The sequence below is a fragment of the Diplotaxodon limnothrissa genome, linkage group LG22, assembly GCF_057381915.1.
Source record: "Diplotaxodon limnothrissa isolate DT_005_m linkage group LG22, D_limnothrissa_male_GT1.1, whole genome shotgun sequence".
Classification (NCBI taxonomy): domain Eukaryota; kingdom Metazoa; phylum Chordata; class Actinopteri; order Cichliformes; family Cichlidae; genus Diplotaxodon; species Diplotaxodon limnothrissa.
The window spans coordinates 3,994,423-4,022,137 of NC_140616.1; the positions used below are offsets into that span (position 1 = coordinate 3,994,423).

At 39.0% G+C, this 27,715-nt stretch overlaps 1 protein-coding gene across 1 annotated transcript in view; it reads right to left on the reverse strand.

The window, feature by feature from the left end:
* grin2da (glutamate receptor, ionotropic, N-methyl D-aspartate 2D, a) overlaps positions 1-27,715 on the reverse strand; it is a 145,451-nt gene that overhangs the window by 68,155 nt on the left and 49,581 nt on the right. The window contains exon 6 of the mRNA XM_085346875.1: positions 6,170-6,284. Coding sequence (XP_085203001.1) covers positions 6,170-6,284 — 115 coding nt within the window. The remainder of the gene's footprint in view (positions 1-6,169; positions 6,285-27,715) is intronic.

Below are 27,715 nucleotides of genomic sequence, written 5' to 3' on the forward strand. Positions count from 1 at the left end.
CCTTGAGATTTTAAAGGGGAACAATGGCACAAAAAAAATCAGTGAACTCCAAAACTGTAGAGTTGTTGTTGTTTTTAAACTTAGATAAAATCATACCTACATTGCAGCTTTTTTAGTGATGCAATCTAATGGTAAATGGTAAATGGCCTGTATTTATATAGCGCTTTACTAGTCCCTAAGGACCCCAAAGCGCTTTACATATCCAGTCATCCACCCATTCACACACACATTCACACACTGGTGATGGCAAGCTACATTGTAGCCACAGCCACCCTGGGGCGCACTGACAGAGGCGAGGCTGCCGGACACTGGCGCCACCGGGCCCTCTGACCACCACCAGTAGGCAACGGGTGAAGTGTCTTGCCCAAGGACACAACGACCGAGACTGTCCAAGCCGGGGCTCGAACCGGCAACCTTCCGATTACAAGACGAACTCCCAACTCTTGAGCCACGATCGCCCATAATACATGCATCACCTGTGCTGACATTATCGATCACTGGTTAGTCTAACCAAAATGCTTTAAATGGTTTTCTTATTGTCGCCACACTTAGTCTGCATATTATTTTAATAATTTGCATTCGTTTTTAAAACCTAATTTGATTTTCCTATCCTCTATAGGTGGCTGGGAGTGTACACTGTGTACAAGTCCACTCTGAAAGCCTGGTCTCTCGCAAAGTACCTTCTGAATCACTGTAATCGATCCACATCTCTTATCAAGTCCACAGTGCACTTACATCCCTCTGTGTTGTGAGGTTGTAAAACTCTTATTACACTTTTAAACTCAACTGAAATTGGATTAGGACTTGTGTGGTTTAAGATTATAGGTCTCTTATCAGATTGATTATAAAGGTAGTCATCTTTCTTATTTTATTTGCTCATTGATCCTCTGTAAACTCCAATGTTTACGCTTCTCTCAAAGAACAAACAAATGCAATACGACTTGCTGTAGTGTTGCATCACATAACAGCCAACTTCATAAAATTTACAGAACAAGATTTTCAAATCCTCATGTGAAATAAGGCTTTGCTGACAGCTGAACATCAAAAATCAACAAGAATCCTTTCATTTCCAGCATCATTTGTATTGGAGTGCACATTCTTACAACAAATTAGACAACATTATAATCCATTCATCTATTCACTGCCACAGTTCCCCATCACTTAAAACCAACAGAACTGTGTCATCTACAAAAAGCAGAGAAAAGATCCTGAGAGGACTGAACTTTACACCCTTGGCTGCATCTAAAATTTGGCCCTTAAAAAGTATGGACTAGAATCAGTAGCATCCCAGCAGAGTCCAACAAGCAATGTGAACCAAGATCCCTGTTGATGTACACGGTGTCCAGCACATATGGCCTTAAATCACATGATATGATTATTGTGCTCACATTGACCAGCAGAAAAGTCCAGCAACAAATGATCTCCCTATGAGCATGGAGCATGTTCTGACATGGAGGAGAGAATTAACAGTCACTATTGAGTGACTACAAACAACGCTTCCTGCTCCCACAGACTACAATTTTTTTTAAACTATGCAATGTAGAGATTAGTACCAGCTGACACCCATTTCATATAACTGATATATCATTCTTGAGATTGTGAAGCAAAGCATCATTGTCATCATATGACCCCTCAACTTGAATGTAGGGAATAAACCTCCCAAAATCTATGGGAAACTGGAGGAGTGTCTGAATCCTAATGATGGAAGCATAACTTTAATAACATGATTTGTGAAATATATTACGTGGATGTCTTAGCAGTGGTTTTACTGATGTTTGGATTGCATCATTTTAATGCAGTAAATCGCCCGTTGTGAACCACCTGTATTTTTTATTTAAAGTCTTCTGTGCTTTGCACGTTTCTGGTAAATCTCTGCAGTAATTTTAAGGCCAAAGCCAACACTCGGCATCACAGCAGATTCAGTTCAAATGAGAAATGTTTTATTTTCTTATTTAGTGTTTGTTGATCCGCTGCTGCACTTTACATTGAAAGTATCACCACCTCCTAATGATTATGAAATAAGAGTCTTATACAGACAATACTACACCTTCATTTGTATGTTTGCAAAGTTAAAACCTACTTTGAGAATATATTCTCCTTCAGGTACAAGAATTGAACTGAAAATGATTTAAAAAGCAGCTGAAAAACCTTCATAAAGCCTGGCCTCTCTTATATAAAACACCAGAGAAATTAAGGGTCACACAAGACTTTTGCACAATGTTAAAGAAATTTTAACCATGTAAGCCATGCTTATAAGTCAAATAGAAGTCTGAACAAGTAACAATCCAGCAAACAACAAAATGAAAAATTAAGTTCTAACAGTCTCAGTTATAGCCTCCACATCTTGTTTGAGATCTAAAAGGAAGCCTGTGTGCAACAATATCATTTTCTTTATTTAATATTACTTTTATATTACAGTACTGTGCAAAAGTTTCAGGCACGTGTGAAAAATGCTGTTAACAAAGAATGCTTTCAGAAATAGAAATGATTGTTTATTGGCCCCAAATGTATTCTGCAGCAGGACAACGACCCCAAACATGCAGCCAAAGTCATTAAGAACTATCTTCAGCATAAAGAAGAACAAGAAGTAATGGAAGTGATGGTATGGCCCCCACAGAGTCCTGATCTCAACATCATCGAGTGTCTCTGGGATTACATGAAGAGACAGAAGGATGTGAGGAAGCCTACATCCACTGTGGTTAGATCTCCAAGATTTGGAACAACCTACCAGCCGAGTTCCTACAAAAACTGTGTGCAAGTGTACCTAGAAGAACTGATGCTGTTTTGAAGGCAAAGGGTGGTCACAGCAAATATTGATTTGATTTACATTTCTCTTTTGTTCATCCACAGCATTTTGTTGACTGATAGAGGTAAAGACCCTACAATAATACTGTGAAAATCTTCTGTAGCTAACATTAGAAATTGTGTTTGTGTCCATGATGAATTTAAACACACTGTTCTTTTATCTCTAATCTCCATTGCATTTCTCATCCTTAAGCTGATAAATGCGCTTTTTCACCCCTAAATGCCAAGTACAATATGTTTGACACCTAGTTAGCATTTCTTTAAATCTGCTGTTTGATGTGGTTGTGGCCTGGTAAACCAAAGATGATGAGCTAAATGCTGAAATGCTCAACACAGTTGGGGTAAACTTCTCTATTGGGGAATTTCTCTACAAAATAACCTGAGCATAAGATATAAAAGAGCAGCACAACGGTGCAACATAACCTCTTATCTTTCAGTTTTTCTGCTTGCTGCAGCCAGTTTTTTTTTTTGTTTTTTTTTTTTAAATTCTATCTACCCCAAGTGTATGGAAAACTAGTCAGAAGCCTATCTCCTCTGTCAATATTGCAGCCTTCATTCAGCAAAAATTCAATACAGGAAAGGTGAGATGCTTCAGAAAAGGGCTGAAGATTGTACTATGATTCCCACTGATAGAGCAGTACTTCAGTTTGCTGCCTCTTAGCACCAGACAGAACTATAAATCGTCGCTTTCGTGTAAGGTTAACTATTGCCAGAAGACTGAAGAAATACAGCAGAAATACAGAGCTCAAAAGCAAAGCGAGACCGGGTGAGAAAAGACATAACTAAAAAAGCTGAGACGTTACAAAATAAGTGCCCGTTGTTCAGCAGTCACTAAGCATCGTCAATATTATCACTGATCTGAATCTTGATGTGAGGCTTGTTATCTGCTGCAAAACAATCACCACCACTACCCTCAAACCACACCAACATTAAGTATAACTTTTTTTTTTAAACCTCAGAGTCCAGCATTGCAGCATGCTGCAAGCATTGCAGTGCAGCATTGTCAAGTTAATATGTTTTATCAAGAATGTGGGCAAGTGAAGAGAGAATCTTAGAGGCTTTCTTAGATCATATATTTGCCATGACACACAGAGAAGAAGTGAAGCTGGTGACAAAAGAATGGCCAAATGAGATTGTACAACTGAATCTGACATCAAACAGAGCAAAACATTTCATTTGTTCTCTCAAATACTTCCACAGTTTCTTACTGTCTCTTTGATATATTGTTCATATTTCATGGTTTAGTTCACTATAATCATATGCTGTATAATCAGCATAATACAATGAGGACCAAACTTGCAATTGCAGTGTGGCCACCTCTATAAAAGCAGATGTTTTGGCTATTTGCTGATCTTTGCAGGCGTGTATGCCCCAGCAAATACACCCCTAAATCATATTGTACTACGCTCTGAGAAGCCTAAAAATGCTGGCAGCGAGTGCCAGTGGTGCCTCAGCCTCCTATAGTAGATGCACCTATGGTATGAATTTGAAGTTCTAGGTGATTTTCAGAAAAAGTTGACATCTGACCTCGACCTTGAAGTCAAGGTCACTGAGATTTAAAATTTTCTGAAATTTTCAGTCGATATGGTAAAGAATTTCAAAATTCTAGGTGACATCATTCTTCAGTTATTGCATTTACAAGACCTCTGACTTCGACCTTTAGGTCCTCAAGGTCACTGAAATTCGAACTTGTCCAAGATTTTTAGCAGATGCACCTATAGTATAAAGTTCAAACTCCTACATCATCTTTTCCTCGAGTTATTGCATTCACAATCTTGGACCTGGGTGACCGCATTGTGCTTTTAAGCCTGCAGGGTAAAAACAGTTACCATCCTAAATGTGAAAGTTCATGAAAGCAAGAAAAAACAAAACACTGAATAAGTGTGGCCAGGTTAGAAGGGTTCCCAGGAGTAAAGCATCCAACTTCTAAAAAGAATGCCTTGCAAAGTTGCATCTGCATAACCCACAGGAGTTCTGGAACAATGTCCCTTGGACAGACAAGATCAAAGAGGACATGTTTGGACAAAATGCACAGCGGCACATTTGCAGAAAACAAAATATAGCTCAAACACTTCATACTAATTGCCAAACGTGATGGTCGGGGGGGGGGGTAATTTGGGCTTTTGCAGCCACAGGAACTGGGCACCTTGCTGTCACTGTCACAAACTCCTCTGTACATCAAAGTATTCTAGAGTCAAATGTGAGGCCATCTGTCTGACAGCTAAAGCTTGGCCAAAAGTGGGTTATGCAAAAGGACAAAGATCCCAAGCACAACTCAAATCTACAAATGAATGGCGGAAAAGACAATAATTAGAGTTTTGAGTGACTCGACCAAAATTCACCCTGTCTTAAATGTTACGGCAGGACTTTGAGAGAACTGTGTGTAAATGGATGCCTGCAAACTTCAATAAACTGAAGCAACATGAGAAACAGAAGTGTTGCTGTGAGAGACATTAACATAAACAATCATGTGATTGAAATTTCCTTTGAAATTTACAGTATTGGCAGATTTGTTCAAAACAATATTTTCTTACTGTTAAAAATAACTTGCAAAAATACTTGATTCTAATATTATTTTAGTTTGCATACTATAATTTGCTGTAAAAAATATTGGTACTTGTTGTTCCTCAAAGACATATGTATTTGCAGTATTTTGTGTTATCTTCTCTTTAAATGCTCCATAAATCATTTTAAATGGATCTTTTGCCCAGATTCTTACATGAATACTCCTTAAATGCTGTATAGTGCTGAACTTTTAGGTCAGTGTCGAGCGACCGTAGACAGGTAACACACTACAGCAATGAGGGACTTACTGTGATGCTATGCAGTTAAAACAATGTTCTTGTGTGTGTGTGTGTGTTTATGTTTTTCTTTTTTTCCTTTCAGGTTTTCATTCTCAAAATTAGGGAGACCTTGAGTCTGCTACTTGCCAGTAAACATATTGAGTCTTAAAAGGTCAGGAGCAAATGGAACACAGTGGGAAGAATAAAAAGGTTTACTTATTTCCTCAGGTCGAAGGAAAGCTTGAGGAATTTAAAGTACCCACAGAGGAAGACCTTGGATTTAGTACTATTACTGTACAACTGCTCCTGATGGCAAAGATATTGTACTGTGCATTAGCACCTACTAACAAGGCTGAAAAACACAGACAGGAGTAGAAGGATGGAAAGGAGGGGGCCTAGGGGAGATCTAATATTGGAGAGAGGAAAGGAGGAAGAAGAGATGAGCTTCAGGCAGAGAGAGCATAAAAGGTGAAATTGAGCAGTGATGAGTTAGCATGTTTGATGGTGTGTGAAATTGTGGTTAGCCTATCTAGTTGCTACGTTTGGGTAATTAGTGCCAATTTACACAGATATGTACTGACCTCCTCCCAGCCTCTCCCGTTGGAATAGGAGATAACATCAAGCAGCGGTTTGGATAAGTAGCCATCACTGTTGAAAGAGTAGTCCCGTCCACCTATGGATATATTGGTGAAGTACCTGCAACAGAGATTGGAGAGCAGATAAGTTCTTTTTTCTTTAATCTATATACCTCAAATATGAAATCAATCAATTTGAGTGGAATAGAAAATTGGAATGATGATATGTTTCTGCTGTTTTTAAGGCATTAATTTGTTATTAATTTGTCTCATTTAATTTGCAACAAAGTTCTCTTTGTTGCAAAGTTCTCTCAGAAAAGCGTCTGTTTTGCCATCTTATTTTTCACTGATGAATTTCCATGATGTCTACTGAGTGCATCCATGAACCCTCAGCATTAAGCTCTGCTCACTTCTACTCTATTCTTATCCTTGTTATCCTGTGTTTAATGCAAAAGTTCTAGGAAATCTGCAACACACAATTTTCAACCTTATTACTTCTTATAGAAATTAAAAATAGCAGAAACATTGAGCAATTTCTGCTTCTTTTTATTAGAAAGAAATAAAGAAGCAAAAGAAAAAAGAAAAAGTCCAGAAACAAGAATCAAGTAGTCAGAGCTGTGAAGGTAGGGCTGAGACCTGCACTGCAGGGAACAAACATCAGGGATTCTGTGCTAAAGACAAAACACATTTCTAAGAGGAAATGACATTGTTGAGGAGCTGAGACCATGAGGTGAAGCAAAGACAAGATGGGGTGAGACTAGGAGGGGGACGCGAGATAAAGCAGTAAATTCGCTAAACTGTTTCCCCGACTTCAACTACAACAGCGGGAGGCTTGCAGAAGAACAATATGAGTGTAAGCCATGAAGGTCTTGAGTGCACTTTTAATATTTGAAAAGAAGCAAGTAGCATTGGTGCAAAACAGATAGTGAGAGAGAAAGAGAAGGCTTTGCCTTTGATGTTTTGTAATGAAACATCTACCCTAAAAGCACCTGGAAAAGAGCACATCAAAGCATCCTAATGAAGCCTGCATGTTCCCAAAAACAAGCAACCTCACTGAAAGAAAGCCTTAACAACTCAAGTAACCCTTAATCAACAGTAATCAGTCATGGAAACACAAAAAATACACTGCAGAAACAAGATGAAAAAGTGATATACCGTAGTAACTAAACTGTTAGCAGCCCAACATCTGACTATACTGAAAAGAATTCAATTGAATTTGGTGAATTTGATTAATATGAATTAAGATGTTTGCAGGCCCATTGCCACAGGTGGATAAAATCAGTCTACCTCTGCAAACATTTATGAAAGATTTGGTTGTTCTAAAGAGCTCACTGAATTTCAGCATGGGACTGTAATTAGATACCAACAGTGCAAAGAGTGGTATTATTACAAAGTGGAAGCACTTTGAAACCACAGCATCTCAGCCACAAAGTGTTGGACAACATCAAGTTAAAGAGTGAGGCTGCTGAGTGCTGAGGTGGAAACGACATGTTGACTCAGTATTTGCAGAGCTCTAAAGCACCTCTGGTGTTAACGCCAAAGGTGTTAACACCAGAGGGAGCTTCATGGCATGGGTTTCCAATGCAGCCACAGAACCTGGGCACCTTGCAGTCAATGCGTCAATCATGAAATCTCTGTATACCAAAGTATTCTAGAGTTAAATGTCCGACAGCTAAAGCTTGGCTGAAAAAAGTTTATGCAACAGAAGAACAATCCCGTGCACACCAGAATGGTTGACAAAGAAAGGAACCAAGGTAATGCAATTGTGCGAAGTCCAGACTTCAACCAGATTCAAATGTTGTGATGGGAACTTGCAAGTGACAGCAAACCTTGAACTGAACCACCCTTGTTATGATGAGTGGATCAAAACTCTTCCACAGTGATTTAAAAAGAGTGATAAAGTCATCTAGAAAATGATTACTTCAAGTTATTGCTGATAAAGATGGTTCCACAAGCAAGGGAATTATTGAGTGTACTACAGTTACAATGGCCACTGTCTTTGGACTGTGGGAGGAGCTGGAGGACCCAAAGAAAGCACATGAAAACTCCAAACAGAAAGGCCTGAGCTGACCAGAATCCTTGAAACTTCTTGATGTGAAGTTAAAGTGCCAACACTGCATGACCTTGCAAGTAGGTCCTAAGTTGAAAACACTTCTAACTTCTCATGTTTTTGACATAGTCATCATTACCTTTTTTTTTTTGACATGTAACTGCAACTCAAATGCACAATCTACTCAAAATATACTCCAGTCAGAAACTCTAAGATCAGAATAATTATTGAAGAGATACCTGTAAATAATAAAACAAGCATCAACCCACTTTTTTCAGCACCAGTTATCGTAATAAAGTGAATAATGCCAAATCTACTGCAAATTGTTTCACATTCTGAATATTCAGAAGAATTCATTTAATGGATATTAACTTCAGCAGCCAAAACAGTGAGAACACCTTCGGCACATCAGCTACAGATGTAACCTCGTAGACCACGCACCTCTGATGGCATTTTTACAAAAAGAAGCCACTTGTGTATGTGCCTCTGAATTCATGAGTACCCATTTCATGACTGGAAAGTGTTTGACTTTCCTGAAAATGGAAGGCTTCTAACCCGCTGCTGTGCCCACAAGCAGCTGATGTTGCCTGACATCTGGCAGGTCCCCGAGGTCGTCAGTATTTCTGTTTCACCTGCTTTTACACCTGAGAAAAAGTCTGCCTCGAGGCTCGCAGTGGCACGAGAAAGAAATGTCTCCATCCCTTCTGCCAGGTAAAGCTGGATTGCAGCTGAGTGTAGGCTACAATGTCACACCCCCCACCCTCACCTCCCTTTTTTTCCTTTTACTTCCACTATCCTTTTATCCTTTACTTTGCCTCTGCTTCTTACTTCCACCCTACCATCTCAAATTCTCTTGATCCCCCCCCCCCCACACACACACACACACGGTACAGTACAGCGCAGAGATGCAGGGTACCAGCAGTGACAGCAGCAAGAAAGTCTGAAAGAGCAGCAGGAGCTGGAGGAGGTTGAGAGAGAGCATGAGAAATAAAGATAAGGTGGAAGGGAAAAAAAGAACATCTTGGAAACTGTGACTAAGATAAAAGTAAGAGACGAAGAGAAAGAAGAGTGCAACAGAAGAGGGAGACAGATGCAGACAGCGAGAGCGTACGCAATACAGAGAATAAGACAAAGAGGGCTGCATGGCACAGAAACATGATTCACTGAAGTGCTTCACTGAGAATGGGTACCAGCAAATAGGTCTGCTACCGGTATGAACCAGCAGCTGCTACAGGAAAAATCCAAAAGATAAGTTTAAGAAGCTCTTTAACCCGCAATGTAAATTTAACAACCAATCCTCTCCCCAACAATGTCAAATCAAAGGAATAGTTAATAGCATAATGGTTCATTATTTTACTTTTCAAGGCAGAGATAAGATGCAACGAGTCACCTTTCAGTAAGTGCAAGGTTTCATCTCAATGGTTTATTCTGTTATACCCCTTACAAGATCGCTGTTGTATGTGTGACGTCTTAAATGGAAAGCTTTGGTTTTGTTTGTGTTTTCTGTCCTGTAGGTTCCACTTGCCAATCAGACGAGCCGCGAGTTCCTTTTCTATGAATGTTTGTGTACTGAGCTGCCAGCGCTCATGCTAACTGCCCAGATCTTCCTCTACATGTACCAAAGAAACATCTGCTGAAGCCTCAGGGAACACCTTTGTTAAAAAAAAAAAAAAAAACATAATTAAACATTTTTGTCACAGTTTTGTTTTTTTTCACCTTCTGATGTCACTCCTCATACAAGTATTTGAAATTTAAAAGAAATCACTTGATTTATTCTTTATTAAGAATAAAGGTCACTGGTAACTGCTAACTATACTTTGCACACTGTTAAGCATGAATATCCAAATACCCCCTTCTTCTTATTCTTATTATATTCTTATATTATCTTATATTCTTATATTATGGTTGTATAAATGTTGGGATAATTATCCAAAATTCATCATACAAATTGTAAAAAATAAATAAATAGTGTTCTCTCTTCTGTCATATCTCTAGCCATGTGATAAGATAAATTATGGATTTATATCTGTGGATTTGGTTTGATAGTGGTTAATGGGACTGACATGGAAGTCTGATGGAATTTATATTTTGGTTCACCTTATTTATGTAGTTTTACACTTTATTCATATTTGCAAATTTCTGTTAAAAAAAGGGTGTAAATATCCATCTTATTTTCATAAGCTAGCTAGATACACAGTGACCAACCAGTGACACAAATTTTTATCTGTCAAGGAAGCTTCTGTAGGAGCAGTTCATTGCAGCTTGATCCATAAAACACCTACACAGCTTTGTTAGTGTCTTCTACATGTTCTTTTTCACTGCTGTAGTAGCCATTTCTTAATGTTTTGCCAACTTCCCTTTATTCACTAGGTCTTTAGCTATTAAAAGTCAACAGATATACATATTTTTTAGATTCAATATGTTTTAAAAGTGAATGCAAATAAGTTTTAGTAAATATTATATTTACATCAGTAATGTTGACTGTGATAAAATTAACATGATTTCCTGAAAAAAAACACAAACAACTTGTGACTTTGTGACCAAGGAGGCAGAGTCACGTGAAGACAGAAAAGAAAAAAAAAAGAATGACAGAGTGGAGCAGGAGACTCTCACAGACTCTCAGCGGGAAACCAGGCTCTATGTATTATACCTACACAACAGCCGAGCTCAGATGGAGCCTGATGTAATCGATGAATTTGCTACTGAGACATGTGACTGCTGTGCATCAAACAGTGGAGGAAGAAACGTTCCCAGTGGAATTAGTACCCGTTTTATGAGCATCCTAGCTGGGAGGCAAGAGAAAAATAAATATCATGGGGCTACAGCTGAAAAGAAGAAATTAAAGAACAGAAAGACAGCGGAGGGGAAAAAAAGCAAGACAGGGAAAGAAATAGACCCATCAATGTTGAAAAGGAAATAATTCAGGGATTCAGTGGAGGATAACACTCGGCTCACCCTGGTTAATCCACCTTTTCATTTGTAGCAATAAAGTTTACCCAGGCCTACATCTATTCCAGCTCACAGAGGGGCAGAGAAAAGCTCGCCAAAAGATTGTGGAAATCCTGGGCTAGACAGAAAGAAGCTCATCTTAGCGTTGATTTTCAGTAGGATGAATTGGATGTCAAGTATTTAGATCTGATTCAATACTGATGCTAACTTTAGAAATACTGTGCCATTAACACAGAAAGCATGTTGAGGTCAGAATCAATGTTTTCCCATTTTTCCCTTAACATTAGCCAGAAGCTGAAAATTAACCAAAAAAAATTGTTGTATACAGTGTATGTATTTATTTATTTATTTGGCCTCTGTACACCATAAACCACTGCCACCATGATAACGTCAGCCCCTCCCCTTTTCAGCTTTAATTCAAGGTATTACACCCAAAATCCATTAACTATTTTTAGAGGCTAAAAAATGTTTTTTAATACTGCCTGACATCTAGGACCAATGGACATTGCTAAATTCTGTGTTGTCTACCTTGAGATATTCTCCTAGGCCATGGAGGGGGGGGAACTCCAGGCATCGAGGGCCAGTGTCCTGCAGGTTTTAGATGTGTCCTTGATCCAACAGAGCTGATTTAAATGGCTAAATTACCTCCTCAACATGTCTTGAAGTTCTCCAGAGGCCTGGTAATGAACTAAACATTTGATTCAGGTCTGTTGACGCAGGGTGAGATCTAAAACCTGCAGGACACTGGCCCTTGAGGCCTGGAGTTCCTGCCTTTAGTACAGCCACCGTCAGCTGCTCATGGGTGTTTTTGGCTTTGGTTTTGTCTTTGATAACTAAAGCCATGCTCTACTGAATCGAAACCAGGGGACTGACACTGACTTGACCATCAAAGAATAACTAATTCCTTCACCTTTAAAATCTCTTGGGTTGCTTTTGCAGTATGTGTTGGACCATTATCTGTTGGCACTGTGAAAAAATGATCAGTTTTGAGCAGAGAGTATATAGTCCTACAGTTCACATTCATCCTGCTACTTATGTTAGCACTCACATCATGAATACACATTAATGGCCCAATTCCAGTGAGAGCCATAGGTGCCCATATATACCATATCATTGCCTGCACTATGTTTGGCAGATCATGTGGGATCCTTCAGATCATGTTTCTCTCCTTCTCCATACTTTTCTTGTCCAGTAAATCCTGGTTTCATCTGTCCAAACATTTTCTTTTTCAGAATTATGCAGGCCTTTTGTGGTTAAATCTATTCTCTTCTTGTTGTTCTAAAGTGGAACCAGTGGTTTGCACCTTGTGGTAAACCCTCTATTTCTATTCACAAAGGCTTCTCCTGATTTGACACTGACATGAATTTTGCCACCGGCTGCCCACATATTTGGTCAAATTTGCTGGTTCTAATTATATGTCATCAACAATGAATGCATATTGTTTTTTGTTTTTTTTTTTACATTGTTTAAATTCTGTTATTGTTTAAAGCATCTTCTTTTATAATAACTGTGTTAGTTGTCACAAAAAAAGGGGGCAAGCAAGTCTATTGTTCTATGGCAGAAAAGTGAGTTAACGGTAAAGTCATTACAGTATATCATTCACTAAGGCCAGAGACTGACTGACCAGTCGCTTAATAAATAAAAAACTGTGTTGTTTAACATCAAATAAATGGGGGAAAAAAGAAAAAAAAACACAACCTATTCTAATCTCAGAACATGAAATAGACACAAGCTTTCGGCACTTGTGCCTCGATGCATCAGCCATGACAAAAAGGGGGTAATACTCCTGTTTAAAATAGAAAATGGTATTTATTCAGCACTTTTCTGCTCTTGCTGAGCACTCAAAGCACGTCTACACCACAAGCCACATTCATCCACTTACGCACACATTCATACAGCACTTTAATCTATGCACTTTAAGCACTTAAAAAAAAAATCTATTTCTGATGGATCCATCAGGGGCAGTGGATGTTTAGTATCCTGCCCAAGGACTCCTCACCATGTGGACTTCACACTGATCCTCCAGATTAGCAGACAGCCTAATCTACCACTAAAGTCAAACTTTGTTTCTGTGATGTGATAACAAAGTCACCATGAGAAGATAGAAGGGGCATCATGAAGTACAAGTTTGTTGACTGGGAAACCTTTGATTGTATTTAATAGGCTTAGACAGAAATGTTTCATAACAATGAAAGGTTAATAAATTCCAAATGGTAGCCAGTGGATGTGAGGATCCTCGTACATGGTGATGGTGATGGGGCTAACACATGTTTCAACTGCTCCTTTTAGCAGAAAAGTCTTTGTTGGTTTGTTTGTCTTAACTTTACAGGAATATTAATTCCATGCTGATTATGAATAATTATGCTTCATGTTTGGTTATTGGTTTATCAGTTACCTTTAGCTCACTGTTCTATCATTGGCCACACTCACCTCGCTGTTGTTTCTTCTAACCAATCACACTAAACTCAACAGCTTGGCAACTACAAGTGGAGCTGTCAGGGCAGGAGTTGTTTCAAATTACACAACAGAAACAATAAGCAAGTAACAGATTCACAGAGTCCTTGTGGTGAAAATGATGAATCAATACTGTTTCATTTCAGATTCAGCAACTCACATCTAATACGCTGGAAAAACAGGTGGAAAAATTTGCCAAAAAAGAGGCAAAAAATGGTTACATTTTGACAAAAAAAAGTTATCAAGGAATTAGAGAACCCATCAAACATTAAAAAGCAATATATATATATATATATAAATAAAGAATTCTAATATCTTATCACATATTTTGTCTCAATCCCAGTATCTATGAACATATCTTAAGATGAGGAAAAAAAATATCAAAAAATACTTTTGATTTTTAAATATCATTTTTCATTCAGTCCATTACAAATGAAAAGAACATCAAATTCCCCAGTGTAATCAGAGGAATATCTCAGACGGGAGGTGTGCAGTACATTAGAGAGAGACTGTTCAAATGATCCATTTGGGCAGAGACATGACAAAGAGACTGCCTGTCTCTCTGTTTGATATGGCGGATGTCCTAATGGTTTATAGTCCTGCCCTAATAAGCACCAAAGCTGGTTGGTGTGATTTTTTCCATCAGTGAAAACATTCAGCCTTTTTGCAGGCTGTTGCAGAAAAGATTTCTTTGTAACCATGACAACTTATTCAAAAGTAAAAAAGAGATGCGTAGAGAGCAAGATGGAGAGTTAACGAGAAAGATGAAAAACAGCAATGGAGAGAGAGTTAGCTGGAATGATCAAGAATCATTTCATGCTCGGTGTAATGAAAGTCAGAGATTTGTCAGCATTTATTCACCATCTCTCTTCATCTTATATCCTCTTATCTGCACTCTCATGTTGATGCTACATATTCCTGAATATATTTTCAGGAGGAAAGAAAAAAATGAACAAAGCATTACAGGAAGATAGCTTTGTGATTTCCACCTTTTCAAAGAAAATATATTGTACTGAAAGCTTGCACAAGTGTTCCAGAACTCTAAACATTAAAAGTCTGTTAGGATGTTGACATAGGAATAACCTTGTTTACAGATAGTTTATCTTGAATGCATTTGGCCATGGATATAATTATTCAGCATTTTTGAAAGAGAAATGCAGACGACTCATCTTTAAAATTTACTACTGAAACTTGAAACAACTTAGTGCAAACACCAATACAACTGGAAATGGATTTCTTCCATTCTGAATCTACCCCTATCCATTGTAAGTTATTCCAGTTGGTGGTGATGCTATAATAAAGTAGCCACTCTTGCATGATGATCGCTCCACAGATTTCATAAACAAAGACTGCAACGAAGCAGATTGTTTTCTTATTCTGACCAGCAGAAAAACATGGCAGTAGCCTAAATTATCAATTATGTATTTGATTGAAACATTCAGTTTATTGTGTAAGAATTCAAATTAAATATTGAAGTTGGCACACCAGGTTGAGTAATGCAATTTGGAAAGGGAATGAAAATCTGGCTTGTTAAAATGGCATTTAACTGTTTTAATTATGTTTGATTGTATCCCCTCTGTCTACAAGAGAACACGTGACACTGAGATTATTGTCTAAATTTATGCTTTTATACTGGCATTAATTTTGTACTGGGTATACATTGAAATTTTATACTTTATACTTTTGTAAATGTATAATTATTCTGTAGATAATAATAATAAATAATCACGCCAACAGGTATCAGAGTCTTTGTCCTTCTGTGTTTTTATTTTTTTACTTTTTGTTCTTTCACAAATCACATCTAAATCAAGTACAGCACATGGCTACATGACACAGTTCAGTGAAAGGTTTGTTCAGGGTTGGCAGGATCATATTTCTTGTTACTGTCAGAAAGCAGGAAATACTGTGACCCAGTAGGTGTGTCCTGTTCTGTCTCCAACCTTAGGTGCCACCCTCGTGTCCAGCTGACTCTACTCAGCAATTAGGTCACAGTAGTTAAGACAAGACAGGGTGTTGTTTAGTAATTCAGACTTTTTAACTTACTCTTTGGTTGACCAGCTTCTGGGATTTGTTTTGTCTCATTTCTCATGATGGTGATAGTGTCTTGTCTGTCTCTTTCAATTTAATTATGAACAGAGTCTCTGCTTTGACCATTTAGTCTCCTTTTTCTACCTGGACACTTTTTGTTGCTTCCCTACATCCTCTGGATTAGTTCAGGAGAATATAACGAGTGGGGGCTTGTCTAGGATCTGAAAAAGGGGGTCCAGCATAAGCAGTATTTGGTTTTTGCTTAAGATAGTTGCCACTACCCGTGGTTTCATCTGTCTAAACATAATACTATCTGTGGAAAATGCAAATTTACCCTATCTCTAACACACCAAACTTCACCTAATTATCTTCTGGAGCATGCTAGGCGTGAAGTAACTTGAAAGGCAAAAACGTCGGTAACTGGCGCCCTGAACTGCCTAGCCCCAACAAGGAAGTTATGCCCACCCAGGATTATAGTGACTTTTTTTTCTTTTTTAAAAAAAAGCAAAATAATAAAAGAATGCCCAAAGAAAGAAGGTAAAAAGCTCAATTGGACACTCGCCTCACCTCACAGTGCTTCACTTGTTCCACATTTTGTCATATTACAGCTTTATTCCAAAATGGACTAAATTCTAAACACCAGATAACAAAGTGCATATTATTCTTTTTTTTATTTTTAATAAGAAAGCTAAAAAATAATTTCATTTTTTCCACTTCATTATCATGAAGTATGTAGAATTTTGAGATGATCTTAGTGATGCCAAAATCAGCTGATACTCTTAATCCAGTTGGAAAGCTAAGTTTTCCAGTTTTCATAGAGGATAATTAAGCTGATGTAGCCTGCTAACACTGCCTGTGCATCTGGAAGCTGTAACTTTTGCTCTTGCTCATCTGGCTCTTGGGGAAGTGTGGTCGGAAAAAAGCAGAAAATGTTGTTGGTGAAAATGAAAGTCTTTGACCACAGAGGTACTTTTTTTTTTTTTTGTGAAAAGAGCGAAGAAACAAATCGACAATATTTTCTTTATTTGTCATGAATAAATTATCATTTCAAAAAAGTTTTAAAATGGATGTTGAGAAATGATGTATCCATGCAGGAGTGTGTTCAAAAAACAGTTGCATCATTGTTTGTTACTGAAATAAAAAAGAAAAACTACAGAAACTGACCAAACTAAAAATAGATCAATCAATCAAAAAGACTTGCAGTGATTGACCAGCAAACTACAGGGCGCACAACAGCAACACACTAACATGTCTTTAGCGTCTCACTGTGAGTAAAGACACAAAGTTTGCCAAAGTAAACTGCAGGAGTCCACCGTGAAAACATTTCTAACCACAAACCTAATCAGACACTAATTACCGTCACCTTCAGTGAACTCAGAGCCAACCACAAGCCAGTAGCCTCAGTAAGAGCAGTGAACACATCAAAACAGTTACAAGGTAAGTTATGGAGATAAGAGTTAATTTCATGGTAGTCAGGTGTGCCTTTGTTGGACTACTTGGTTGTGTGACAACCTTTTACACATGATCAAGCCTTTCCCCAGCTACAATGATGGGATTGTGCTATATTATTTTAGCTTTCTTTGGATGGACTTTGGTGCTAATTAGGTGTTGCCCTTACACTGAACAGCATTTTGTAATGCTAGAAGCACTTATGGTTTTTCAAGGGAACCAAGCAAATTAACTTGCCCTACCTCCCATTGCTGACACAGAGGATACCGCCAATTAAATCTTCAGATAGTTTCCTTGCGTTTGTTGTTTTGGCATAAAGTCCACTGTGAACTTGCATTCAGCTCCTTCTAAGTGTTAAAATCCAAAGTAAAATAACATATTACAAATAAATCGTTGTAAAATTGTACCAACTGTTTGCCGCGGCTGCTTGAGGTCTGAGGATGGATCACACTCATGTTGTGGTCTGGCCAACCCTAGACATGCCATAACAGTTAGTAAAATGAATAAAGAGAAGATTTAATAAAGAAAGAAATGCTAGCCCTATGCAGCAAATATTCAATGTGATTTTTTATCAGTATCTCCCCCCTTCCTGTTCCTTCCTGCTCTCTCTTGGACTCTCTCACTCATTCACTCCTTCTCATATCGACTGATATGATTCATAGTTCATTACTTTTCATGACAGAGCCACTATGGGCCAGAGTCCTGTCCTCTGGTTTTGAACGCACCAGCAGAGCTGTCTCTGCTCTTACAGTGTGGAGAATACTGCTTGTATTTTATGCTGTTGTGCACACACACGCGCGCGCACACGCACACACACGCACAGTGTATGAGAGGTAGAAATGAGCTCGGGTTGAATCACACAACACAAATGAAAGGCCTGTGACCATGAACTCCAAAGGGAGAGGCGGCCTGACAGCTGAAAAGGCTATCGTGACTCCTGTGTGATTCAGATTCTGCAGTGAAGGAGACTACAGGAGCGCAGAATGTGGTGTGTGAACTAAATGGGCTACGTGTAATATTCATAAATCATTACAGGATATTTTGTGAGACATCTAGAGATGTCATCATGAAGAAGCTCTGCAAAAGCCATTCTCTCAAAGCCTGAATTGCTGGAATTTAAACAGCAAGTCAATGAGGAGACATGAGTAGAATGGCTTAAAGGAGACTGTCCTCCACCAGAAAATGGCCACTCACGATTTGTTCAACAGAGATGCAGTAATTGTAAATTTTTTGGCCATTTCTGTGTGACTTGCCATTCACAGTTTTTGCCTATTCCAATTTTATTTTTAAGAACTATATAAAGTATATGCATACAAAAAATTAACTTTTCCTCATTGCACAATTGTATTTTCACAACAGAGTAAATTGGTAAACTTGACAATTTCTCCCAAACTGCAGTAAGTTACAGTATCGTGTCTCATCTAAGTTAAAATAAAGTGTCCTGCTACGGTAAAGAGGTCCAACTAATGAGCTGAAAATAAGCTGCTGAACAACCACCTTTATTTCACATTTTCATGCTGCTCACCTATGTGCAACAAAAGGTTAGTGTGTGGCTGTAAGTGTGCGTGCAGCTATTTGACTGCACCGCTCTGTGTGATGCATGTGCATGAAACTAACTAGCTCATAATTGGATCTCTCAGGGCAGAGATTCCTGTAAATCTGGAGATTCCAGTCAGTCTGTCAGTGCACGTGTATTGTTGAAGTGGTATTTAGTAGAGCCTTCAACTTTCAGCAGAGCTATGCACTCTGGTAACATATGAAATAATGTTGTCTAACATGTTGTCTTACATCCATAATTTGGTTGTAGAAACTAGTTGAAGTGATTTCTGTAATAATTCGTCAGAGTCCCCTTGATCAGCTTTTGTGTCCTAGCTTACACTGTAGTGTGGCGTTTCTGCAGAGGAGCCTGTGAGGTCCCGAAAACAGTTTTTTGACAAAATCTGTATATAATTGTGTTAGGTATGTAGTTTTCTGAACTTGTAGTGATGGTTTCATTTAAATTTATAGTTAAAATGTTCCTGGAAAGTGAGTTGTATGTGAACCATCTGACTCAGGCACCTCCAGTTTCCAATTCAGTTCAATTCAAGTTTACTCATATAGCACCAAATCGCAACAACCGTCTCAATTCGGCACAACAATACAGAGAAAAACCCAACAATCATATGACCCCCTATGAGCAAGCACTTTGGCGACAGTGAGAAGGAAAAACTCCCTTTTAACAGGAAGAAACCTCCAGCTGAACCAGGCTCAGGGAGGGGCGGGGCCATCTGCTGGGACTGGTTGGGGTGAGAGAAGGAAGACAGGATAAAGACATGCTGTGGAAGAGAGCCAGAGATTATCATCCTTTGCTAAAATTCATAAATATTTAGTTCAAAATGTCTGAACCATAGATAAAATTGATTAAAAAAAAGTTTTACTTAAAAAAAGTTTTGCAGACTTGAACGAGCCTTTGCAGAAAAAAAAAAAAACTGAAAAATTTGAGTTGTGTATATTTGTCACTACACAAATGATGAACAGATGGATCTTGAGCCCCTGAGAGCTGGATAATGAAAGTGTGAACAAAAAAAAAAACCATCATAAGAAATAATCAATATTTTCCACGGTGCACAGCTCACCACTCGAGCCGTCACTGGAGAGGAAGAGCAGCACTAAGCAACAGTCAAAAAAAAGAATGAGAGAGAATAAATAAATAATGATAACAAATAAAAACCAAGATGTTGTCTGGAAGGACTATGCCCTTGGTCTGTGGTCCATAGCAGAATAATTATTTTGTGCTTTTGAGATGCGGGTTTAAAAAAAAATAAAAATAAAAAGTCCTGCTGACAAATAAGAAATTATTCATGCAGCCGGGCCTTTGATTCATCTGTGCACCAAATGCAAAAGTATTTGGCTTTTTCAACAAGGATGAAAATGGGCAATATATCACTAGAAACACTCACTTCAGCATGTTATTCCATTCCATTTCTGACCTGAAACTCAAATCATCCTTTCTGTTGCATACTGCTTCCTCCTCTATTTGTCTTTCACCCCTCGTTTCCCTTCTAAACTGTTTGTCTTTTCCTTTCCCTTCCTCCCACTTTAAATCTCATAATGCTCCAGTTGCTTGGTTCTATTCTCTACCAAAGTCTATCAATTTCTGTCTTTCATCTTTTAATCTTTTGTTCCATCACTGGCTTGTTCCAGTGGGCTTTCTCGTGGTAAAGTAGGTTTTCATTTCAGGTGGTTTTAGTTTAACTATTACAAAGCTAAGACTGAACTGAGCCAGGCATATTTAACATAAAAATGATATGGTTGGTGTGGATTCTGGGTTAAACCACGTTTCCTTGGAAAAGTGTGCATTTTCTGTCATTTGGTTCGAAGTGTTACCAAAGCACAAAATGTGCACACAATGGATGCCACAGATGTTACGTGTCCCTAACAAAACATGGTGTTCTACCAGCCTGTTCTCATCTTAGGGTGTCAAGTTACTATTATGTGTACATACTCTGACTTTATTACTTGAATCTTTTGCCAGGCTTAGCTCTTTCCTCCACAAAGACAGCATGTAACAACTCCACTAATAGACCTCTGAGGGGGTAAGAGTTGATATGAGCATCCACTAAAGCAGCGCAGGTCCCCATTAAAGCATGTAGGATATGCAATAAACATGTTTCACGGAGGACACTCTGACTTGGCACAATAGAAAAAAGCGCCGTGAGGTTTATAGTGAACCATGACAGTGAACCAGGGTGCAGAAAAGGTGGGCATCCCTAAGTGAAATGCAGCTTTCATCTAACACACCTAATGTACCTGTGCTTTCTCTGCTGTGACAAGTGAAAATGTCTGCTGTGAAGAGGAAGCGCAGGAAACGCACAAACGTGCCTCCTCACCAGCTTTCCTTACAGCAGCAATAAGGACGTAATACATTTGTGGAGGCTGTTTGAGATATAAGCATTTGTACTGATCATATGTTCTGTTTAACCTGAATCATAGTAGTAGTGTTTTGGTAAACTGGCATTGTGATAACCCTCACACGAATTCCCTGCATCACCACGGCCTTGCCACATCATTGTGAAGGTCGAGGCTTACATGCTACCACACTCAGTCATAAATATTATATATTAAAATGTCAAATTAAGGGTGGAGTAATAAGTCAAAATATGCAATCAATAAAACATTAAATAACAGGTTGTAACGGTGTAATAAAGTGTCTTTAAATTAGTTTTAATTTGCATAATTATGTAATAAAGTGCTTGAAATGGAGCAGCGTCTGGGAGGGAGAGTAGGTCAAAGTGAGCGAGTACCGGGAAATGTGAACAAAACAGAGAGGGTGAGAACGAAGACAGGAAGTAACTGTTTGGAGCAAAGAGAGAGGGAAAGAGTTAAGGAGAGATAGAGGAAACTCCGGGAAGGAGGACAGAAAAGGAGGAAGGGGAAGGACACAAGGAGCTAAGGGGCAAAGAGGAAACAGCTGAAGAGAAGCAGACAGAGGAAACATGAAGTGATGGAGAGGCAGGGAGAAGCAGAAAGATAATTAATGGGGAAGAGAAAGATGCTGAGGGGGAGGAGGAAAGAACGAGGAGGGGAGGAAAGAGAGCACTGACTGCGGAGTAAGAGTAGCTATTTCAACATCAAACAGCATCGGGAGGAACTTAATGTTCCTTTTACAGCTTCATTTGCATGTTTATAAGCAGGAGTGGCAGCTCTTGTATTGGACACACACAAACAAAACAGAAGGGCACACATTCATATTAGCGCTTCGCTGCCATCATCACACTACCTTCATTAGCACTGATAGCACAGGTCGCAGCAAGGATAACAGGGGAGTGCAATCATGTGTAAGAGTGTGTGCACGCGTTTCACAGACTTGACAGCTTTCACGGTGATGGAGGCGGAAGTCACAGGGCCAGAGGAGATCCGCTCCCCGTTACCGACGACTGGTAATTTAACATGCAGCAAATGCACCGAGTCAACTGCACATCAGCAGCATCTGCTCGGTGCTCTTCAGCTGAGGCGAGAAGGTGAGTCTAAGTGAGGCCTTCAATTCCTCACTGATTAAATTACATCTCAGGTAATGTGATTGTTAGCGGCTTCTCGTCCTCGTTCGTTCTCAGGCGGGCCATCATTATATGCATACAGTGAGGGGTCATAAAAATGCTGCGATGTGTAAATGGCGGAAAAAGCCATTTCATAATGACACATACGAGACACGGCAACAGGGAAACAGAACAGAGGAGCTTCTAATAAAAAAATTTTTAAAAGAATTACTGCGATTACAATAACCTCTGAGTGAGCCCTGGAGCAAAGGCTGTTTGTTGGGCTTTTATTACTACCCCTAAATTAGGCTCAAGCATCTATAAAGAAAAGATAAGTTAAGAAATCCTGTAAAATCAAATAGCCAAGGCTTCCTTTCCCCAGCAACTTATTCCAGCGCTTTCACAGGGTGGGCTAGTCCGATGCCAGCACCACCTTAACTGGCTCCTTTTGATGTGTAGTAGTAACAGCTATTATCTGAGTTATGCCCGAACTCCAGCTGACTGCTTGTATCAGCAATCTTATCCTTTCTGCCATCACAGTTCATGGCGATAGATGAAAGCAGGAATGCAGATTGACCAGCTCTTTCTTCACTACAGCTTCCACATCACTGCCGATGCAGCACCACTTTGTCAGGCAGTCTCCCGTCCCCGTGTGAACAACACGCAGAAATACTTGAACTCCTCCACTTGGGGCAGAAACTCATTCTCCTCCTAGAGTGGGCACTCCACCGTTTTACAGCTGAGAACCAGAGCCTCACACTTCCCATCCCACACTCTGCTGCAAAGTAAACGTGAAGTGAAGCCACAAGATAATACTACCTGAAAATCTAATGATAGTGAGTGCTTTACATAAAATATGTTTTTCCGTCATGTTATGGTCTTTAACTTTGTATTCATCATCTTCACTTGTGTGTTGATTCATTCAAATGCACAAAACACTCATTTTGACTTTTCCCGTCTCTTCCATTTCTCTTGCTTCTTTTCATGTTTCCTCATATCCCAGATTTCCTTCTTTCCATCCTTTCTTCCTGCATGCCGTCATTATGCATTGTGTCCAAATCCAATTATCCAATTTACATGCAAAAGCGGCACATCAGATGTCTTTGTGAACTTGTTTCTCAGAGGAGCTGAGATGGAGGGCAGAGATGGTCAGAGAGGAACAGATAGATGAATGGAAGGAAAGCTGGACAGAGGGGAGGGGGTGGTGGGGGGTAATTTAATAACTAAAAAGATGAAAAAAGACATTAACAAAAATTAGAGACAAGGCAAAAGTTAAAAGGAGTATAAGAAGAGAGAAAGGGCATATCTGTATAAGACCTGGAGAGATGGAGGAGCAGAAGAAAATATGATGGAGAAAGATGCAAACCAGTTGAATGACAGACTCAAATCAGTCGACAAATTCCATGAATGAAATTAAATCTGAGGAGTTCATTTTCCACCCAAATATAATATCAGACAGATCAGAAAATTCTGTGAAATCACAAAAAAAAAATCATAAAACAAAAAAATCCACCACTACATACCGTCAGCTACAAAATGTTTTAGTTTTGATAATACTGGATTTCAAGAGATGAGACAGGCTCTGTTGAAATAAAACGTCTCATTGTCTAAAGGTTATTTGTAAACCAGCTAGCATGAATTCTTATTGTAAATACAATCCATGCTTCACAAATAGTTTACAAAGAACTTCATAGCAGTAACAATCTTGCTATTTCAAAGTTGCAACTGATGTCGATAAAACCTAGTAAACTGTTAATAAACATTAAAAAAAAAATCTGAGCAGTAACAACGACTTCCAGATATCATCAGTTAATTATTAATTAACAATACTTATTATAAAGTGTTACCACAAAGGGGCACAATTGCATAGTTGAATCCAAAGATTGTTACAACACCTTACAGTAATGATAAAAATATAAAATGAACAAAATGCAAACATAAAACTCTACATCAACATAAACTAACCAGCTGCTCTTGCCGGCAGGCTGAAATGCACTACTGCATGAGTAACTGACTGCAGGCAGTCCCTACTGCTACTTAACTTAGTTCCTCTGCTTGTGCCTCGAAACTTCTCAGCATAATGCTGCCTCCTATTGATCTCTTAGAGGCTGTTTGTTTTCCTTGAAGGCTGTCAGGGGTCGGGGTGAGACGGTTTCTGACCCCCAGGCAAGATTTTCCTGATATGCAGTCTAACCCCATACCCTGAATATTACCCACAGCTAAGTAATTTTTCTAAATGTTTATTTTTTTTATGTACAATAATAGGATTGTTTATTGTCCCCAAAAGGTAGTCCTATCCATAATATTGTCTGAAACCAGTCGAGGTAAAAATAAGTTCAGCGATCAGCTGTTCCGTGATTTCAGCAAGAAAAAGTTAGTGACAACATGTCTTTGTTACTCTTTTCTTTCACTGTACAGAGTACACAACCTCTGTGTGGGTAACAAACCACAAGACGATACTGTGTATGAGCAAACAGCTCATTCACTGCTGCTGCTCTGTGCCGCTCACTGACCGGAGCAGACACCGAAGGGGGTGCGCCTGCGGCGAAGGGACTGAAGGATGAGACCCCCACTCCCAGGACAGCACTGCAACTGTTTGCTCAAAAAGTCACTAGATATGTATCCACTATAGCGCAAGACATCACCAAATCTAATAACAACGTTTCATGAAACAGTGAGGTGAGCTGAAGTCTCATTTGGAACAAGTGTAAATGTTGAAACTGAAAACTCACCTGACCAAGTATTCAAATAGTCAGGTTCAATCCAAGAAGCACAATAACCAAAGAACAAAGAACACCAAAAAAAACCAATTTTCTGCTGAAGAAAAAAATATATAACAAATGCACCAGATTATTGTAAAAAGACAAAGGCAAAGGCATTTACTTCTGCGAGTCAAGCAAATTGGGTTTTGGGCAATGAAGAAACACAAAGGGAATGTGAATCGGTCTAATGAACAATGGGGAAAACACAGAAGGAAAAGCTCATATTGTTTAGAGAAAATGTAAGACGGGCAACTCTGAAGCCTGGAACAAGGATGTGCTTTTATTTTTTAATGTACACCTAGTAGGCATCTGTGCTTATTATGTGTGCATTGTTTTCCCAGTGCCAGGGCCATAAATTAAAAACAGCTTACCTACAGCAAGTTCAAAAAAAGAAAAAATACATTGAAAGTTCCCAAAAAAGGCCCTAAAAACAATAACCCAATAAGCCTACTTTTAAAACACTGTGCTAATTTCTACAATGTCTAACAATGTCTAACAACACTGTGTATTTACTAATGTGGTGTTATTTTTTGTCTGTATTTTAGAGAGATGTTGGTTAAAGGGAAGATGGAGCCAGTGTTTTGAGGGCTTGTCACATAATTGGTCAGACGATGAGGAGAGAACAAAATAACATTAGAGCCACCATTACTCCAGGCAGAACCATTAACAAACCCTTGGTATAATTATGCAGTAAATTTGACCCTCCTCTTTAAAATCCCCTAAGCACCCTTTACCAAACTCATTCTCAGCTTGCCCTCTCATTGGTTATTCCATGTCACTAAATTATTCCGACTGCCGCAGACACGAGTCATGTAACTTTAACTCGACTCTCGGGGACACACTTCATGTATGTTTAAGAAGAGAGTCAGAACATGACAGGTCAGTGCTGACAGCGAGAGAGAGAGACGCCACAGAGGAGGACAGAGGGTAGAGGAGAAGGACAGATATCATGACCTGAGGCCATATCAGTCTACTTGTTATTCAAAAGCAAATTTCAAATTTCAAAGCAGACATTTTGCACTAACACTCAAAATTATGCAGGTAAGAAGCGAAGAAGGTAACAACACACAGAGAAAAGCAACCACAGGCTCAGAAGAGCAGAAAGTTGAAGAGAGTTAAAGGCTGAAATGCTGGAGATCCTTTTACTCTCCTCTCATGCTTTTACAGCAGCCCTGTTAGGTATGGCAGATTTCATGGGCTGAATGCAAGCTCAGACCCACACTGTTGGTGCTGTCCTAAGGAAATATAAAAAAACTTCTCAGTAAAGGTAGACATGGCATCCATCCATCAATTTTTCAAACTGCTTATCCAATTCAAGCTCGCAGGAGGGATGGAGCTTATCCCGGCTGTCGTAGGACGTAAGGCAAGGAACATCCTGGACAGGTTGGCAGTCTTTCACAGGGCTACGGTAGACACTGAATGTCTGAGCACAAAGACACCTCTAAATATTAATGTACTTCTACTATCCCAAAAATATTAGCGTAAGCTCCACAGTATGGTTTGGAAAGAAGTCACACAGTGTTTTAGAGATTCCTGGGATAAAAACAGTACACGTCTGTTGAATTTGTTTTAAGGCGTTGAATTTTCTGTTCTGTTAGATGCCAATACGGCATAGAGTGTGCACTGGAACTGGTGCATTGAGCTACTGGCTTGGGCAATACTGGATGCCTAGATACCATCATTCATAATTCATGCTCTGATTTTTTTTTATTTCACTCACTGGTTAAGTTTAAATACAAAAAACGTGCTTTGTTGGGTTTACGAGAATCACCATACAATCACCGCCCTGTACAAAAGTTAAGACACCAGCAGCTCTGACAAACTGGTATAATCAGGTAAAAGATCGCACTGCAGTGTGGTGAGGTATGGCCATCTGAACAGGGCGTAAAATGGAGGAAAAACAGGATTATTAGTCTACGCTCAGTTACTTGTCCATGAAAAGGCAAATGGTAATTGCTTGTCTGTGACCCCAACCTCCAGTTACTTTGTGTCTCACCACAGAAAGCCCACACTACCTGCTGTTGTAGTTTATGAGGGAAAAGATTGTCTTATTAAATTGTAACTGGCATGTTTCCTTAACAGATGCTGGGATTGTTCCAAATTCAGATAATTTAAACTCTTTTTTTGTTCCCAACAAACAGTCTTGTTTTTGATAACAGAGAAGGAGAACTATACAACCTTTGCAGCCATCTATGAACTTTGTTATATTACCAGCTCATAGTAAAAGCACACAGACCTGTTACAGGCAAGGCAGAGACAGTTTAGATAAGCCAGTGAGTCAGAAATAATACTGAAGCTCCTACATAAAGAGGAAAATGAGTTAGAACCCAAGGAAACCAGTAACAGGTGGCCCGCAGCATCGGCAAGAGGAAAAACTAAACAAAGCAGATTAATGGCTGAAGAAAAAGGGGAAAATACAAACACTTGTACATGTAATGAATTTAAAGCAATAGTTCAGAGCCAAAACACAATTTAAAAATGGCTAAAACAAGACAGCTGAAGGAAATACCTGTTAAAAATGAATAAAAAGAAAAACAATTGATATCCAGAGTCCATCCTTCCACAAGAGCACTCAGAGAGCGCAACTACCCCCTAGGGGCAAAGGCTATGCTAGAGCATTGATGTTTTATGATGTTTTCATTACAACGTGCTGATGTCAGCCTGTTTTTTTATTACAATACGATGACATCGACGTTTGTTATAGATCATTTATGCTAATGTTAGCATTGGTAGTATAGGAATCCCCAATGAAGGCATCAGTATTGTTTTCATAGATCATTTGTACTAAAGTCAGTGTTGGTGATACTGAAATTTACTGTTTTTGTGTCATTGTGAAGTCATATAG